This window comes from Saccostrea cucullata, unplaced genomic scaffold (genome assembly GCF_032062105.1).
Source record: "Saccostrea cucullata isolate Sc308-1 unplaced genomic scaffold, CSIRO_AGI_Scuc_v1 ctg9970, whole genome shotgun sequence".
Taxonomy (NCBI): domain Eukaryota; kingdom Metazoa; phylum Mollusca; class Bivalvia; order Ostreida; family Ostreidae; genus Saccostrea; species Saccostrea cuccullata.
Window position 1 is genome coordinate 3,922 of NW_026924891.1, and position 20,341 is coordinate 24,262.

The following is a 20,341-nucleotide window of genomic DNA, read 5'->3' on the forward strand; positions in this document are numbered from 1 at the left end:
GCTTATAGTTACTTGGAAATGAAACCTGCACCAAAAACTTTAACCTGTTCACTCAACCGGAAAATGTAGGTCAGATTCAGCATCCGAAGCAAGCCTGGTAGTATGCATCCTTAGATGTATCATCCATGCAAGTTTGGTCAACAAAGGGCTTATAGTTACTTGGAAATGAAACCTACACCAAAAACTTTAACCTGTTCACTCAACCAGAAAATGTAGGTCAGATTCAGCATCCGAAGCAAGCCTGGTAGTATGCATCCTTAGATGTACCATCCATGCAAGTTTGGTCAACATAGGGCTTATAGCTACTTGGAAATGAAACCCACACCAAAAACTGCACCAAAAATGTTAACCTGCTACAAAAACATTAACCTGGTCATTTCTTTGCTGAAATTGCAGCATCTGAAACTTTGACTGGTACAATGAAACCCACTAGAAACATCTTCTATGCATGTCTAATCAATATAGGACATAGAAGTACTTAAAAAGACTTAACCTTAATGCGACGCCAACACCGAGCCGAGAGTATTACATAAGCTCCCCCAACTTCATTGAGGTGAGCTAAAAATGATACACAGTGTGTTTAAAAATTGTCTTCACAACCAAAAATTGACTTATTTTGACTATGCTGTTTATTCCATGTCACATCCAAACAGATGATCTTCTGGCAAATCATGGTCATGCTTGGTATCAAAATTCAGTATTCAGATGAGTCAAACCTATCCAAAAGAAATTGAATTTTTTAATTTATAATTCTTTTACTAATAAAAAGTGCAATTCATGAGATTATAAATTAGATTATCAAATTGAGAGATAAGATATTGTCACATTTTCTGTGTATAATTTGTAAATTTTAATGTACTCTTTCATCAATTAAAAGAAGTTTACACCAATTAAGGCAGTCATTTATGCTATCCCCTAATAAGACAACATACAAATGCATAGTAATCATGCACTAGTGGGTTTAGGATAATGTGCTAGAGTATTTATGACAACATACTAGCACGAGGTGACAATGTGCTAGCATGTACGTCAGTGATAATATGCCAGCACACTGAATCCAACATGCAGTGAAGCTAACACTCAACAGATTGTTTAGAGTTGTGTTTGCATGATATTTTATTTTGTGTAAACACAGCAGCGTGTTGTTTAAAGCTGCATTGGAGTGGCAGTCCGTTGAAATTAACATGCTAACACACTGCAACTTCACATCATTGGAACACCAGAATTTAAAAACTGGCAAACCAATATCTTATGATTACTAACTAGGTAATTGCAACTGTAAATACTGATTTCATGGTGACAATAATACCGGTAAATCACTGTATATCTGAGAACTGATCAATTATAATAAGGCGTGTCCAGATAGGGCCACTTGCTAAAGCTCAATAGCACTTTCATAACAAGAGGCCCATGGGCCACATCGCTCACCTGAGAAGCTTTGACCATTCTGTTCTTTACCAGATTTCCCCCTTGTTATACATAATGCATCCCCATTCTATCCCACTGATCATAATTTAGACATTTTGAAATCTACACTACCCCATGAACTTTCCATGGGCACATATGTTTCAGCTTTTTTGGCCCAGTGGTTCCTGAGAAGAAGATTTTCAAAGATTTTTCCTATATATTTCTATGTAAAACTTTGATTCCCTATAATGGCCCCACCCTTCCCCCGGGGGTCATGATTCCTACAATTTAGAATTTACACTACCCAAGAATTCTTCCACATAAGCTTCACTTTTTCTGGCCCAGTGGTTTTTGAGAAGAAGATTTTCAAAGATTTTTCCTATATATTTCTATACAAAACTTTTGATTCCCCATTGTGGCCCCGCACTTCCCCCGGGGGTCATGATGTGAACAATTTAGAATCTACACTATACCATGATGCTTCCACATAAGTTTCAGCTTTTCTGGCCCAGTAGTTCTTGAGAAGAAGATTTTCAAATATTTTTCCTATATCTTTCTATGTAAAACTTTGATACCCTATAATGGCCCCACCCTTCCCCCGGGGGGTCATGATTCCTACAATTTAGAATCTACACTATACCAGGATGCTTCCATATAAATTTCAGCTCTTCTGGCCCAGTGGTTCTTGAGAAGAAGATTTTCAAAGATTTTTCCTATATATTTCTATACAAAACTTTTGATTCCCCATTGTGGCCCCGCACTTCCCCCGGGGGTCATGATGTGAACAATTTAGAATCTACACTATACCATGATGCTTCCACATAAGTTTCAGCTTTTCTGGCCCAGTGGTTCTTGAGAAGAAGATTTTCAAAGATTTTTCCTATATATTTCTATGTAAAACTTTGATACCCTATAATGGCCCCACCCTTCCCCCGGGGGGTCATGATTCCCACAATTTAGAATCTACACTATACCAGGATGCTTCCATATAAGTTTCAGCTTTTCTGGCCCAGTGGTTCTTGAGAAGAAGATTTTCAAAGATTTTTCCTATATATTTCTATACAAAACATTTGATTCCCCATTGTGGCCCCACCCTTCCCCCGGGGATCATGATGTGAACAATTTAGAATCTACACTATACCATGATGCTTCCACATAAGTTTCAGCTTTTCTGGCCCAGTGGTTCTTGAGAAGAAGATTTTCAAATATTTTTCCTATATATTTCTATATAAAACTTTGATTCCCCATTGTGGCCCCGCCCTTCCCCTGGGGGTCATGATTTGAACAATTTAGAATCTACATTATACCAGGATGCTTCTACATAAGTTTTAGCTCTTCTGGCCCAGTGGTTATTAAGAAGAAGATTTTCAAAGATTTTTCCTATATATTTCTATGTAAAACTTTGATTCCCCATTGTGGCCCCGCCCTTCCCCGGGGGTCATGATTTGAACAATTTAGAATCTACACTATACCAGGATGCTTCCACATAAGTTTCAGCTTTTCTGGCCCAATGGTTCTTGAGAAGAAGATTTTCAAAGATTTTTCCTATTTATTTCTATGTCAAACTTTGATTCCCCATTGTGGCCCCGCCCTTCCCCCGGGGGTCATGATGTGAACAATTTAGAATCTTCATTATACCAGGATGCTTCCACATAAGTTTCAGCTTTTCTGGCCCAGTGGTTCTTGAGAAGAAGATTTTCAAATATTTTTCCTATATCTTTCTATGTAAAACTTTGATACCCTATAATGGCCCCACCCTTCCCCCGGGGGGTCATGATTCCTACAATTTAGAATCTACATTATACCAGGATGCTTCCACATAAGTTTCAGCTTTTCTGGCCCAGTGGTTCTTGAGAAGAAGATTTTCAAAGATTTTTCCTATATATTTCTATACAAAACATTTGATTCCCCATTGTGGCCCCACACTTCCCCCGGGGGTCATGATGTGAACAATTTAGAATCTACACTATACCATGATGCTTCCACATAAGTTTCAGCTTTTCTGGCCCAGTGGTTCTTGAGAAGAAGATTTTCAAATATTTTTCCTATATATTTCTATATAAAACTTTGATTCCCCATTGTGGCCCCGCCCTTCCCCTGGGGGTCATGATTTGAACAATTTAGAATCTACATTATACCAGGATGCTTCTACATAAGTTTTAGCTCTTCTTGGCCCAGTGGTTATTAAGAAGAAGATTTTCAAAGATTTTTCCTATATATTTCTAAGTAAAACTTTGATTCCCCATTGTGGCCCCGCCCTTCCCCCGGGGGTCATGATGTGAACAATTTTGAATCTTCACTATACAGGATGCTTCCACATAAGTTTCAGCTTTTCTGGCCCAATGGTTCTTGAGAAGAAGATTTTCAAAGATTTTCCTATTTATTTTTATATAAAACTTTGATTCCCATTGTGGCCCCGCCTCCCCCGGGGGTCATGATTTGAACAATTTAAAATCTACACTACCCAAGGATGCTTCCACATAAGTTTCAGCTTTACTGGCCCAGTGGTTCTTGAGAAGAAGATTTTTAATGACTCAACCCTATTTTTGTCTTTTGCTTGATTATCTCCCCCTTGCGAGGGGATATGTCCCTTCATTTTAACAATTTAGATTCCCCTTCACCCAAGGATGCTTTGTACCAAGTTTGGTCAAAATTGGCCCAGTGGTTCTTGAGAAGAAGTCGAAAATGTGAAAAGTTTACAGACGGACAGACAGACAGACGGACAGACGGACGCAAGCAGACAGACGGACGGACGACGGACAAAATGTGATCAGAAAAGCTCACTTGAGCCTGAATCTACACTACCTGAGAATAATTCCATATGAGTTTTATCTTTCCTGTCTCAATGGTTCTTGAGAAGAAGATTTTTAAAGATTTTTCCTATATCTTCCTATGAAAAACTTGGGTCGGCCATTTCGGCCCCACCCTAGCCCCAGGGGTCATGATTTGAACAAACTTGAATCTACACTACCTCAGGATGATTCCACATGAGTTTCATCTTTCCTGGCCCAGTGGTTCTTGAGAAGAAGATTTTTAAAGATTTTTCCTATATATTCCTATGTAAAACTTGGGTTGGCCATTGTGGCCCCACCCTAGCCTGGGGGGTCAAGATTTGAACAAACTTGAGTCTTCACTACCTGAGAATGATTGAACAGGAGTTTAAACTTTCCTAACCCAGTGGTTCTTGAGAAGAAGATTTTAAAAGATTTTTCCTATATATTCCTATGTAAAACTTGGGTCGGCCATTTTGGCCCAACCCTAGCCCTGGGGCTCATAATTTGAACAAACTTGAATAAACACTACCTCAGGATGATTCCACATGAGTTTCATCTTTCCTAGCCCAGTAGTTCTGGAGAAGAAGATTTTTAAAGATTTTTCCTATATATTCCTATGTAAAATTTGGGTCGGCCATTTTGACCCCATCCTTGCCCCGGGGGACAGATTGTGATCAGAAAAGCTCACTTGAGCCTTTGGCTCAGGTGAGCTAAAAAGGTTAAATTTATTCATTCAGCACGAGTAGAATTCCATGACATGTGACCGCGAACTTCAAATTATCTTTATTGGCATACGAATTTTTACACAATTTACAAATAACCATGTCCATCTATAAATTATTTTTGCATGGAGGCCCATCGCCCTTTTTCAGAAAGGAAGAAAAAATTTCAAACTTTAGATCGTGTTGCTCCAAGATATTGATATAATTAGGCGTCAACCTATTCACCATGCACGTTCACATTTTGTTTACCGCCGATTAGAGTGACGTCCCTTTGGTGAAAAAACTGCATATAAAAGTTAAACCTGATCGGCTTAACAAATACGGCATGAAAAATATAGCGATCTATCGATGATAATATTTACAATCGATTGTCGCCGATCTGGGCCTTTAAACGACGATTTTTCGATAGTCGGCGACTATCGTAACAACACTAGTTCTGGAGAAGAAGATTTTTAAAGATTTTCCCTATATATTCCTATATAAAACTCGGGTCGGCCATTTTGGCCCCACCCTTGCCCCAGGGGTCATGATTTGAACAAACTTGAATCTACACTACCTGGGGATGATTCCACATGAGTTTCATCTTTCCTGACCCAGTGGTTCTGGAGAAGAAGATTTTTTAAAGATATTTCCTATATATTCCTATGTAAATCTAGGGTCGGCCATTTTGGCCCCACCCTTGCCCCAGGAGTCATGATTTGAACAAACTTGAATCTACACTTCCTGAGGATGATCCCATATAAGTTTCATCTTTCCTGGCCCAGCACTTCTGGAGAAGAAGATTTTTAAAAAATGCCATTAATTTTTAATAAATTCATAATTATCTCCCCTTGGAAAAGGGTGTGGCCCTTCATTTGAATAAACTTGAATCCCTTTACCTAAGGATACTTTGTGCCAAGTTTGGTTGAAATTGGCCCAGTGGTTTTTGAGAAGAAGATGAAAATGTGAAAAGTTTAGGACGACAACGACAGACAACGGACAAATTTTGATCAGAAAAGCTTACTTGAGCCTTCGGCTCAGGTGAGCTAAAAATACTTTTGCACTAACACAAGTTCGCACCACACGCTGTCACACTAACACACAACACACTGTCACGCTAATACAATTTCACACAACAAAATATCAGGCTAACACGAGTTCACACGACACATTATCATGCTAACACAAATTCACAAACACGCTGTCTCGCTAACACAAGTTCACACAACACGCTGTCTCGCTAACACAAGTTTTAAACAACACGCAGTCTCGCTAATACGACTTCATACAACACACTGTCTTGCTAACACAAGTACACGCAACACACTGTCACGCTAAGACGAATTCACACAACACACTGTCACGCTAACATGAGTTTACACAACAACGCAGTCTCACTAACACGAGTTTACACAATACACTGTCACGCTTACACGAGTTTACACAATACACTGTCACGCTAACACAAAGTCACAAAACAGGCTGTCTCACTATTCACTAACACAAGTTCGCACCAAATGCTGTTGTGATAACACAATGTCATCCTAATACCATTTCAAACAACACACTGTCATTCTAATACCATTTCACATAACACACTGTCAGGCTAACACGAGTTCACACATCACACTGTCACGCTAACACGAATTCACAAAACAGGCTGTCTCACTATTCACTATCACAAGTTCGCACCAAACGCTGTTGCGATAACACACTGTCATCCTAATACCATTTCACACAACACACTGTCAGGCTAACATGAGTTCACACAACACACTGTCACGCTAACACAAATTCAAAAAACATGCAATATCGCTAACACGAGCTCACATAACAAGCAGTCTGCCTAACACGAGTTCACACAATATGCAATCGCGCTTACACGAGTTCACACAACACACTATCTCTCTAACACCAGTTCACAAGACAAATTTTCAGGATAACAAGTTCACACAACACACTGTCACGCTAACATGAATTCACACAACATGCTGTCTCGTTAATAAGAGTTCACACAACACGCAGTCTCGCTAACACGAGTTTACACAACACGCAGTCTCACTGTCTGACTAACACAGGTTTACACAACACGCAGTCTCACTAACAGGAGTTTACACAACACGAAGTCTCATTAATAAGAGTTCAATCAGCACTCTGTCTAGCTAACACGAGTTTACACAACACACTGTCACACTTACACTTTATACACGATTTCACACAACACGCTGTCCTGCTAACACAAGTTTACGCAACACATCGTCAAGCTAAAAAGAATTCACACAACCCACTGTCAGGCTAACACAATTAAGTTCACAAAACACACTGCCTTGCTAACACAAATTCATACAACACACTGTCTCGCTAACACAAGTTCACACAACACACTCACATTGCTGAGTTTAAAGTAAAGGTCTACCCTAATTTGAAGAGGTTTAACACTAACATATCTCTATATTAGTAAAGAGCTTCAAATTTAAGACAAAAACATGTATGCAGTAATGTTCCTTAACATGCATCTGGCATATAAAATGAATGAGACCTTAAAAACCTCACAGTACATGTTTACTTAGCTAAGTAAAGGTCTAAATTGATGCTATTCAACAATATATATCAACATCTCTAAGTATGTGAATGAGTGAAATTCTCAAATAAATATTATAAATCAAAGTATCAATAAGAAGCTGAGCCTTACATCGCAGGTTCCAATCCCATTGCTAAATGCTTTAGACAGGTTACTCCTATGAGACTGCATAAACCAAGATTCTGTGTCACGGTAGGTGTTAGCACAAAATGGATCTCATACTTCTTAAAGGCAATAAGTGCTGAGTACAAGTCTATATTTGCAGCTAATACCATCCCAAGTGGTGGCACCATGAAATGACTGAAAAATGTATGATTAAAGCAAATAAACAAACATTAAACCATTACAGCAGTCTGATCAAACAAAAAAGCAAACTTTCTATTATTACAATTTTTCAAAACAAATTTCTTTTGCAATTTAACTGAGCAATATTTGTCCTTTTTTGTCAGTAAAGTATGATATTAAATAATTAAGACTTTTTGAGAAAATCTATTTATAGCGAGTCCAGACAGCAGCACAAATCCCTGCCCATAATGCGAGCTCTTATGATAAGACCTTGGCAAAAGAAGATTGTGACTTGCACATTGCTCCACACAATTTTTCCGCAGTAATGGCAGTATACTTTGGACCCACAGTGCTTAGCTTCTTTAACATGTTTAAGCTACATTCAAAATTCATTTCTATTTAATTTGAATTAGCTATCCTTACTCATGTTCACATGGAGCTAATGGGATGTAATTTAACGAGCAGTGAATTCATTCGAATTAAACATTTGAATAAACTCTCAGTGTGAACACTGAGCATGGATGCACCAAATGTCAAATGCGGCTTGACAAGCACAATCTAAATTAAAACTAAATAAGTATCTGCCCTCACCCTTATAGTCACACTGTCAATATATAATTAGTTGAATATATTCTGTAACATTAAGTGCAGTTTGAATTATAGAGTATGATCACTATGATAGATAGTAGGACTGTTGAAATTACATCCTCAAATTTAAAAAAAAAATAAATATAAAGCTGTGGGGATTTACAAGGTAAACAGAGAGCGTCTGAACTGTAAAACAGATAATATATCGGTGTGTCTGTGTATTTCTCATAACATCAATGTATGTCACTGTCATGTAATCAGTAGTGTAAATTTTAAGTAATAAAAATATTCTAACCTTCGTTCCAATGGTCCAAGTCAATCATACATTAAAATGTCGCCGTCAGCTCTTTCATCACTCGATACAATTATCACTGGGGAATGATATGATGATCCGAATCCGAAGCAGAGTCAAGAGTGTTCATCCTTGTTAATGTGACTGTCAGAATTTCCTCGTAAACAATTCGCACAAGATTCTTAGAATATATGAATCGGGATAATTCTGCTTAGAATAATGTTCCAGAGAAGTGAAAAAGTACTTCGTAGCTGCAGATTAAATGAGTTTACATGTCTACAAACGGATTCTTTGTTAGAAAATATTCAACTTCACAACTTCAACTTCACAAATCATTCTATTTTCAGTTTGTAAACCATGGCAAACATGTGTCCGACGTCGACTCGAAGGGGCACACTAAAAACGGGATATACTAGAGACCTGACAGTTACATGACGTTTTAATTTTTAATAAAATGGTAATATTGAGTATTTTAAATTACTTATGTACAGACTTTATGACTTTGAGGCATATGCTATACACAAGATCAATTGTTTGGAACAGTTACAGACAAATTTGAATCAGAAAAAAAAAAGATGGATCACTTGTAAATTAATATTGATGTAGAGAAATATAGAGATGAAAGAAAAAATAATTCGCCATTTATAAAGCCTAGTTTATCAAAATTAATAAGAAAATATGTTTAGCTCATCCTGGTGAATGTTCTCAGTAACACAAATTATATGTTTTCAAGCTTTCGCAGATAATTGCTGTACGACTTTATAATTGCTGTAATGAAATAATTCTCACCTTTTGATCTCCAACTAATTACAATTAAATAGTTGAACACACACGCTCAGCAAACGGGCACAATATTAACATTTACGATCCGTTACCTGTGGCACCGCATATTATAAAGTCATGATTTTGAGCATAAAACACATATTTATTGTATGATTAAATAAATGATCTTAATTTATTACAAAATAAATGAAATATTTAAAAAAGAGGGGGAGATGTTTCGCACCAAAATCGGTGCGAATCATCCCGGCGCGAAACATCGCAGTGCGAAACAGAATCGGCGCGAAACATCCCGGATTCGGTCAAATCAGGGTTTAGTACATCGCGTCTTTAGTACCTTCCTATTTCCCACAATGCCGCGCGTTGTTTACAAACAAGCGCGAAAAAATCCTCTAAACTAGGTACTAATTATTGTTGTGTACATCATCACATTTTAAAATTATTTGAATAAAAAGAAAACAAAGAAACACCGAATCAAAACTATATCTTTTAGATGCATCAGCTAAAAATGTGCACATGTATGCAGTAAAGGCTTGGCTGGCTATAGTAGACAACTTGTTCCTGAAAGGTTTCTCACATACATGTACTTGTTTTATAAAAAAAACAATTAAATATAGCTGGAAGTTTATTTCTTTTTATATCAAATGACAAGATTTTATAAGTTCGAAATTATTTCAGTCAAACTTTTTCATAATATACCAATATTTTTAGCTATCAGAAAAAAGCGTGTATGAGCCATTAGCCCCTAATTATAGGGGCCAGCCCCTTTTCGTTAATCAAATATGAAAGCTCTCGTAATTACCCACAACTTTTGTATTATATGTCTTACCAAATTATTCTCGGTTTAAAAGTTATTACACAAAAAGGTGCAAAAATTCAAAGAAAAAAAATTACTAAAATTTGCCGTTTTATAACTTCCAAACTTTAAGAAATCAGCTATATAATTTTATCGTTGTGCACATCTACAATGTATTGGCTACAAGTTCTCCAACTTTCGTGTAAATATCTTATGTCATTTTTGAGATTTTCAGTGGAAACGAGACATCAAAAATTTTCAATTAAAGGGCAATAACTCACAAATAAAGGCATGCATAAAAAAAACTGAAAACAGGTTTAAATAGGTTTAACTACAAACTATCTATCCTGAAAGGACTTAAGCCAGAATGTACAAAAATCCGCCCTGTCATCGAAACGGATGAAACTTTTTCAAACAATGCTCTTAGATTAGTATATTATATAACATTTTATTTTTTAACAATATCTCTTCTAGTTTTATTTTTACAGCTGTTTGAATTTGGTATTGTTCTCAATGTTAATTCTACAACGTCATGACGTTGCCGTTACTTACTTTAACGTCAAGACGTCAATCATATATACTTTAACGTCATGATGTGAACTTAATTAGTAATAAACATATCATATATATTCTAAAGAGGAGAAAATTCAATTATTTTTATATAAATCTCAATTTATCATGGTCTTTTCAAAGAAATTCTGAGGCATGGAAAAGAGTTTAGTGTTTGCTTTTCTTATAGTATGTACTTCTCTAAAGAAAATATATATACTTCATAAGCAGTAAAGCTGTTTACCATTTTACAAATGTAACAGTGTCAGTTTAAAATAATAATAACAACAAAATTATCAGTATCGTAAACATTTGTATTTCTTGCTCCAATAGTATTCATAACAATACATAAAATATTGAAGTAAACTTCACTTTAACATATTTTTAAGGTAAATCATGAAAATACATAAATCAGAAAATGTGTATATGCAAAGTCAAGCTATGCCTTTTTACTGATTATTGCTACAATATCGCACCCGACATAAATCTCACACATGAAATTATTTAAGGAATGAATTTAATAGCTACCCATTTCATACGGTATAAACTGGGTTGGGGCAGTTTACGCTTTATAAACCGCGAAGCGGTTTATAAAAAAGCGTAAACTGTTCCAACCCAGTTTATACCGTATAAAATGGGTAGCTATTAAATTCATTGCTTATAATTTAATTTTCATTCATTTGATGTAAGAAAAAAAGAATATTGTTCTGACAAAATGACTTCAAATTGTACAAAATTTGAATGTAACGTCAGGCGGATTGATACGTTTTTGACGAAAGTCATTGTGACGTAGGCAACCCATTTTATACGATATGAAGTAAATTTTTTATCCAATCAAATACAGCGTTACAACCAGAATTAAATTATAAACAGGTAAATTGAAAAATAACACTCTACATGCAGAGTGGCCCAATTTCTGCATCCGACTTAAAACTCACACATGAGATTATATACAGGCAAATTGAAAAATAACACTCTACATGGGATTATAAACAGGTATATTGAAAATTGATACTCTACATGCGGAGCGGCCCAATTTCCGCATCCGACTTAAAACTCACACATGAGATTATATACAGACAAATTGAAAAATAACACTCTACATGGGATTATAAACAGGTATATTGAAAAAATAACACTCTACATGCGGAGCGGCCCAATTTCCGCATCCGACTTAAAACTCACACATGAGATTATAAACAAGTAAATTGAAAAATAACACTCTACATGCAGAGCGGCCCAATTTCCGCATCCGACTTAAAACTCACACATGAGATTATAAACAGGTAAATTGAAAAATAATACTTTACATGAGATTATAAACAGGTATATTGAAAAATAACACTCTCCATGCAGAGCGGCCCAATTTCCGCATCCGACTTAAAACTCACACATGAGATTATATACAAGCAAATTGAAAAATAACACTCTACATGGGATTATAACCAGGTAGATTGAAAAAATAACACTCTACATGCGGAGCGGTCCAATTTCCGCATCCGACTTAAAACTCGCACATGAGATTATAAACAGGTATATTGAAAAATAACACTCTACATGAGATTATAAACAGGTTAATTAAAAAAAATAACACTCTACATGTGTAGTGGTCAAATTTCCACATCCGACTTAAAACTCACACATGAGATTATAAACAGGTATTTTGAAAAAAAACACTCTACATGAGAATATAAACAGGTATATTTAAAAAATTACACTCTACATGCGGAGCGGCCCAATATCCGCATCCGACTTAAAACTCACACATGAGATTATATACAGGCAAATTGAAAAATAACACTCTACATGGGATTATAAACAGGTATATTGAAAAAATAACACTCTACATGCGGAGCGGTCCAATTTCCGCATCCGACTTAAAACTCACACATGAGATTATAACAAGTAAATTGAAAAATAACACTCTACATGCAGAGCGGCCCAATTTCCGCATCCGACTTAAAACTCACACATGAGATTATAAACAGGTATATTGAAAAATAACACTCTACATGAGAATATAAACAGGTATATTTAAAAAATAACACTCTACATGTGTAGTGGCCAAATTTCCACTTCCGACTTAAAACTCACACATGAGATTATAACCAGGTTAATTGAAAGAATTACACTCTACATGCTGAGCGGCCAAATTTCCGCATCCGACTTAAAACTCATACATGAGATTATAAACAGGTAAATTGAAAAATGATACTCTACATGCGGAGCGGCCCAATTTCCGCATCCGACTTAAAACTCACACATGAGATTATAAACAGGTAAATTGAAAAATGATACTCTACATGCGGAGCGGCCCAATTTCCGCATCCGACTTAAAACTCACACATGAGATTATAAACAGGTAAGTTGAAAAATAACACTCTACATGCAGAGTGGCCCAATTTCCGCATCCTACTTAAAACTCACACATGAGATTATAAACAGGTAAATTGAAAAATAACACTTTACATGAGATTATAAACAGGTAAATTGAAAAATAACACTTTACATGAGATTATAAACAGGTATATTGAAAAAATAACACTCTACATGCTGAGCGGCCCAATTTCCGCATCCGACTTAAAACTCACACATGAGATTATAAACAAGTTAATTGAAAAATGATACTCTACATGCTGAGCGGCCCAATTTCCGCATCCGACTTAAAACTCACACAGCAGATTAAACAAGTAAATTGAAAAAATAACATAATTTTTTTAAAAACATTATATACAACAGATACAGTGTATATAAAATAACAATGAATAAAATACAATTAACATTAACTAACTGTTCACTCCTCGGGAACACTTTCACAGCTACTGTCATCACTGTCAGACTCGTCCAAAGCAGGTGGGATGTCAGCTGCATCAAGGACATGCTCACTCCAGTCACGCACACCATATGTCCTTTGTTCATGTCTTCCTTTTGCCAGGTACCAAATGATGGCTGCTATGTGAGAGCACATGCCTACAACTCTGGCACCCGCTCTGCAGGTACAATACCATGCCTCTACAGAGTAATCAGAATACTCAATCCAAACTAAATACTGCTTTGATGATGTGTGCCGACTCTGAATTTTCACCTTTAGGAGCCTATCATTTTCTTTATGGAAGAAAATATCACATCCTCCCTCAATGTGTTCTTGAATATAGCTACGAGAGAGCTTCAATTGATAGGTGCCACAAGTCAAATTCCGCAACTGATCCTCATCGAACATGGGGAAATTCTGAATTTCACATTCAAGAACTGTTTGCCATTGAGTAGATCTTCTGTTAAGTCCATTCTCTTGAACCATTCGTTTGAGATTATTCACCTATTAAGAAAGCCATACGCATGTAATTATAACTTATATGCTGATGTATTCAAGGGAGATGAGCAAGATGAAATTTAAAAAAGTTAAATGTATTCTTAAATGCAGATTTTTGCAGCTGCTCAATTACTAGTACATTAAGGTATTATACAATAAATCAATTGTGCAACTTAAATACCTGTTTGGACAGATAGAGCATTTTTGCTGCCTCTGCATCATCAGCCTCAGTGTTGTTGCTTTTACTCAGGGGTGGAGAGAATCTGTTTGAGAGTGCGCAAACTATCCTGACATAGTCACCGATGAAGGGAATTTGATTAGTGGGTAGTGTCTTGTCCAAATATCGCCACCTCTTGATGCGTGCGTTTGAAGATTCCACTACCCATCTGACCTAAAAAATATTTTTTCAAAACTTATTCATAGTAATATATATTTTCACAAGAAATTGTAAATAACTTTATTGTGAGAATTTACATGTTATTTACCTTTGTTACAAGTCTGCTCATATTTGCATCATCAGTGGTCATTTGGTTTTGTCCCTTGAGCAGAAATCGGGGCATTTCTGCCTGGATTCCAAGATCTTCAAGCAGAGGCAAAGCATCTCTGAACCCGCGGTCAACAATAAAGATGTCGTCTTCACTTAGCCAGCTCCGAATATCTTCAGCATTTGTTTTGATGATGTGTTGGAGAATTGATGCATCATTGTTTTTATTATCAGCAAGGTATGGTCCTAAGATTGAGACAAAGTAACCAGTAGTAGTTACGATAACCATAGGCTTGATTAGTGGTCTCCCCTTGTGGATGCTGTAAGAACGTCTTTGGTAGTGGAAATTATTGCTCTTAGCTGTGTATATGTAAGTGCCATCCAGTACCAATATGGCCTGTTTCTTCTCGATGTTACCAAACAATGTCTGTGCTAGCTGTCGTGTATGGTCTTCGATGACTTCCTCTCTTCTTATGTGTTCAAACCCAAGATGGTGTGGCACAAAGCTGATCATCAATGCTGCTCTTACAGCACTAACAGCCCTCCTCAAACTGGATTTGGAAGTTTGGAAAAGTGTTGACAGTATTTGATTTGACAAGCCAGTCTTTAATTTGCACAGGAATATGGCAACAGATTTTCTTACACTCCTAGACGGTGTTGGTTTCACTTCATCTTTCACAGCGTCACATATTGTATGGAAATCTTCCTTGTTGAGTCCCAGCAAAGACAAATAGTCTGTATCGGTCAGAGTCGTGGTGTCATCAAAGTCCAAATAAGACTTGTCATGTTTATGACATAAAACACGCATCTCTTGAAGTAAACTTAGGATGGTAGTTCTGTTAACAAATGCATTGTCTGTCGTCGGTAATTGCTGAATTGCATCAGTTGTGAAGCGTTCATTTTCCACATGACCAGGACAACATCTATTTCCGGATGGAATTAATACATTGTGTTCAATAAAAACAGATGTGCGGCATTCTGGTGACACTACTATCAATTTGGGCCCTGGTTTCTTACAAACGATACAATAGGCATGAGTCTTTGCAGTGGATTTTAGGTGCAAGGATACAGATGGTGGACTGGAGAGATGTTTTCTGTTGTCATTTGTTTCGGACGCTGGAAATTCCCTGTGAATTGTGGTAGAGCAGGGTGTTGCAGATGATTTACGGCATGAAACATCTCTGTAATAATTGCTTCTACATTTGCTGCAGATGACAGAATTTTCCCTTCCTTCCACCATAAACCTTTTTCTTAAATATTTTCTTATGCCTTTGTCAAGATGCCTCCTTTCATTGGGTTTTGTTCTTTTAGAGCACAATACACAGTTGAAGTATTCTGTTTTGTGTCCTGGCATTATCTGAAATTAAATACAAGAACATTTACATTTTATAAATTATTATCCAGGCTAATTATGAAAAATAATTCGTTTTACCTTTCCAACTGAATAAAATGATTTTTTTTTTTTTACTGCCATAATTATACCCCCGCTTGAAAAACGGGAGGGTATATAGTAATCGGTATATCCATCCGTCTGTCTGTCTGTCTGTCCGTCTGTTATGCTTTGGGGTATCCATCTCTTATCCACAACTATAGCTCCTCTCATACCACTGAAGGAAATTTAATGAAACTTTCACAGAATCTTTATTACATATTGCCATTCTGCACCTCCTATTTTACTTTTTGATCTGACATATATTTTTGATTTTCCAGAGCAAAACATGGACACTGCCATTATATTCATATGGGAGGCGCGGGGTATCATTTAGTGAGCTCATTGCTCACAGCCCAAATGAAAAAGAAATCTAACAAAATACTTTCAAAATATCTTCAAAACACTACCAAATCATACTTTTATATTTTCTTAGTATGTTTTGAAAGTGTTGCATTTAACGAAACATCAATGCTATACTTTACAGGATGGGGTGGCATGGTATTTTGTTAATGTTTCATTACAATGTTGGTGTTTTATTAATGTTTCATTACACTCTGCAGAATGAAATTGCATTTTGAAAGTGTTTCATTATACTTGTCTGCATCAAATTAATATTTTGTTAGCATTTCATTTGATTAACAGACATGTTAAGGGTTGACTTATCTAAGAGCAGTAAAATCTTCCAAGAACAACTTATCTATTTATATCCTGTGTTACTAGTTTTGCGCCAATTTTCAAACCACCAGCACTAGGTCAGAGAGAAACAAAGAGATTGGTGAAGGGACATGTAAAGTGTTAGTATATATATTGATCCCTGATTGGAAAAAGCAAAATCAGGATGAATCTGGATATAACAGAGGTATTTATTTATTGCATGACATAAAGTTCTTTTAAACTGGACTACATGCAGTTAAACCTTCAATCTGTGAATGTGGATGTGTATATGGCCTGTTTTTATTGGGTTTTTGTTCATTTTAAGATTGATCGACCTTTAATCCATATACTACCCAGCTTAATTAGATCAGTTTTAAGCACTGGGTTAAATGAATTATAATTATACTTGAAAATTCTTTGAAAATGTATGTGAATGGAGAAATGGTCATTGGATTGAGAATTATATCTCTTACACCAAAGGATTTCACTGCAGAGAATGATTGATATAAGAGAGTGATCATGAATCGAACTTGGTGTTTTTTAATGTTGGAATGGTGTGCTATTGTCTATTGAACAATAATGTCAAACCTGGAATTCAAAATACTGTGAAACAAGATGTTTATACATGTAATGTTTCAATATAAGACTGTGTTTAGATGTTTTCAAAGACTTGTGAATTTGCTAATTATAATTTTAAAAATTCAAATTTAGTGGTTTATTGATGATTTGTTACTTATGCTTTGTTAGTATTTTGTTAGAGTGTTTTGTTAGCCTCATTTGCATGTGATTTTCTATACTAATGGAATACTATCAAAACACAGTGTTTTGTTAGTAGTTTGTTAGAGTGTTTCGTAAGTATTTTGTTAAAGCGTTTTGTTAGTAGTTTGTTAGAGTGTTTTCAAAGTAACTTGTTATAGTGTTTTGTTAGCTCATTTGCATGTGATTTGCTATACTATCAAAACACTTTCAAAACATATGTTTTGTAAGTAGTTTGTTATAGTATTTTGTTTCCCCCTTTTTTTCATTTGGGAGTACCTCTAGTTTATTTTAAACTACAGCCAAAATGGCTGATTAAATCTTTTGAAAATATCTTCTCCATCTCATCCAGATTAGAATTACAATAAAAATTTCATCCCATGTATGCTCAGATTCATGGACTTACATATTGTTAAAACTTTGCCTGAGGAAGGACATGAATTTTTACATCATTCTACAAAAATTGTCTTCTTCCTCTGGGAATACTTTAAAGATATTTGATTGAGTTTAACCACCTCAAATACTGTTGCTTTATTTTTGTTTTATAAATCCTTTAAAACTATTAAGTTCTTACTGTGGTTTTCTACAATATATACTTCTTTTCATTATATTTTAAATATGCACACGCCTTGAAATCCACCCCCCATTTCAGCAATTTATATTTAATTTATGAACAACAATAAAAAAGTTGCAGAATTATAATAATAAAATTGATTTTGGCTGTTTATTATTTTAAAATATTTACTGCTATTTATATTCTAATGAATTTGCTTAAATATGCTATTATTTGCATTGTTGTTTATTTTATTTTAAGAAAAAATCATTATTAAAGAAAAATCATTAAAAATATATTTAAATAGAACGTGAATTTTTCAAAGAGAGGTAACTCATGAAAACAAAAACAAAACACCCCCCTGATGTTGAATATCTGTGTTAATGTGTCTATTTTTTTTGTAAATTATGACTATTAAAATATAAATTAATATTTTTACATTGATATACTAGTATTGTCTTGTGAACATGGTAAATATGTGCTGTACTTTTATTTAAAAAAAAAGAAGAGGGGATACAGACTGACATGTTCCAGTGTTATCATTGCTTATCATATTGGTGTGAAATTTAAAATGAACTTACAAGATACTCATATGGCTAACGTTACATACAGATTTGAATAAAATCTTAATTTAGACTTATGACGATCTTTTTTGCATCTCAACCATACGTACTACAATAAACTTTGATATAGATATGCATTATTGCATACCTGACAGTAGAGGCCCTTAGTCCGAAAAATCTGACGTTTTCCTGGCTTTTTTACGATCTTGATAGTTTACATACCAGGAATAGTCCGATTTCTTGGCTTTCTTTACGATCTTGATAGTTTACATGCCAGGAAAGTAAAATATCAAAATCGTAAAAAAGCCAGGAAAACGTCAGATTTTTCGGACTAATCTGACAGTAGATCACACTGCAGACGACATATGGGTCAAGCGAGCGGTCCATGTATTATCAGCTCAGAATCATCCTATTATATTGATGCATGTGTATTTTAAAGCTTACTTTACTTTTTTGTTTAGAAGAATATAAAAGATACTCACCACAACAAAGTCATGTAAACTTCTCTATCTTCAGTAGATTGTAACCTGCATTCCGGATAGTCAGTTATTTTATCACATCGGGATCGGAAATTCCCCTTTTTTACAGACGCAAGTTTTATATCGAGTGGATTTTATATCCTTTAAAATTTATTTACGGCCTCAATAAATTATTAAAAAATAAATCATTTAATATGACTAATTAAGTTTAACATCTATTTCTACTAGTCCGTACTGAGAGAAAAAAAAAATCCGGAAATTATCTTTTACACAAGTCAGGCATCAAAGTACTGAAAAGTATCATTTAAGTAGGGCGCCACACGTGAACCATCAAAAACCAAATGAATTTTGGAATAACATGTATCATTTTAACTGTGTTTAAAATTTCATCATGGTTCAAGGTTGGCGCCTACAAAAAATCGCTGTAAAAAGGTCTAAATTTCTTTGAAACTTGGTATTTTTGCATTACCGCATCCGGTTTTGATGTTTATAATAAAGCACGCGCTGTTTCCTTCCCAAAAATCAAGACGGCGACCAAAGGTTTAACACCTAATAAATATTTGGCCAAAGTTTCGCTGCTTAATAATGAAGTTTGATTTTCAGGAATTGACAGGGCCAAATCATACAGATTTTGGCGTTAGTTCTTTCATAATGATCAGTCCAAAGGTCTTTGAGAAATCGCCTGTCAAAAGTCGAGCGGGAAAAAAAAAAGAATAATAAGAAACAATAGAATAACAGTAGGGTCTTCCGAAGGAAGCGGAAGACCCTAAAAAGAAACCGAACGAAAACAAAAAGGTCTTCCGTTGGAGACGGAAGACCTTAACTAGATACGATCTCGTTGCGAGCAACGAGTGGGTCTTCCGTCCGATTCTTGATAAGATGAGATAAGATTTTGATTGAGAATTTCATTCTAAAATAATAATAAAGATTGTGAAGAAGAACGATTTTCCCTCCATAATCTGTAAACAGACATTGAACATAAAGACAAAAAAATTCTACTTATGTCCCTCACGGCCCCTAATATTAGGGATCAGCCCTTTTTTCTTCATATCATCTTAAAGCCCTCGGGATATTGAACACTTTTTGTTCAAAAACTATTTAGAGATTCTCTTTCGTTTTCGAGTTATTTGAAAAAGAAATATTTTGGGGCCAACCTTTCAACTCCTTAATGGGGACATTTAGCGAAAAATGAAAGGTTGCATGTTGTTCAGAACATTATTTTGAACATCTTTTGTTCAATACTACTTATAAAAATATTTCAAACTTCTGAGATATAAAGCGTCAAAGATTTAGCATTCTGGCCCCTTGTGGCCCCTTGTGGCCCCTTATTATGCACCATACGACATTCAAAAAATAA

The 20,341-nt window shown here is 35.5% G+C and overlaps 1 protein-coding gene and 1 long non-coding RNA gene across 2 annotated transcripts; both read right to left on the reverse strand.

The window, feature by feature from the left end:
- Positions 1-597: 597 nt before the first annotated feature.
- On the reverse strand, positions 598-8,885 carry LOC134267548 (uncharacterized). The gene is made up of 3 exons (XR_009992176.1): positions 8,632-8,885; positions 7,575-7,763; positions 598-716 (listed from the first exon to the last, which is right to left on the reverse strand). It is a non-coding gene; the product is annotated as an uncharacterized LOC134267548 (long non-coding RNA).
- Positions 8,886-13,411: 4,526 nt separating this feature from the next.
- LOC134267547 (uncharacterized) lies at positions 13,412-15,904 on the reverse strand (the record flags this gene model as incomplete). Its single annotated transcript, XM_062749755.1, has 3 exons — positions 13,412-14,069; positions 14,245-14,454; positions 14,549-15,904. Coding segments are annotated over 3 exons (2,088 nt in total), but the record flags the coding sequence as incomplete, so codon positions are not given.
- Between the last annotated feature and the right edge of the window lie 4,437 nt (positions 15,905-20,341).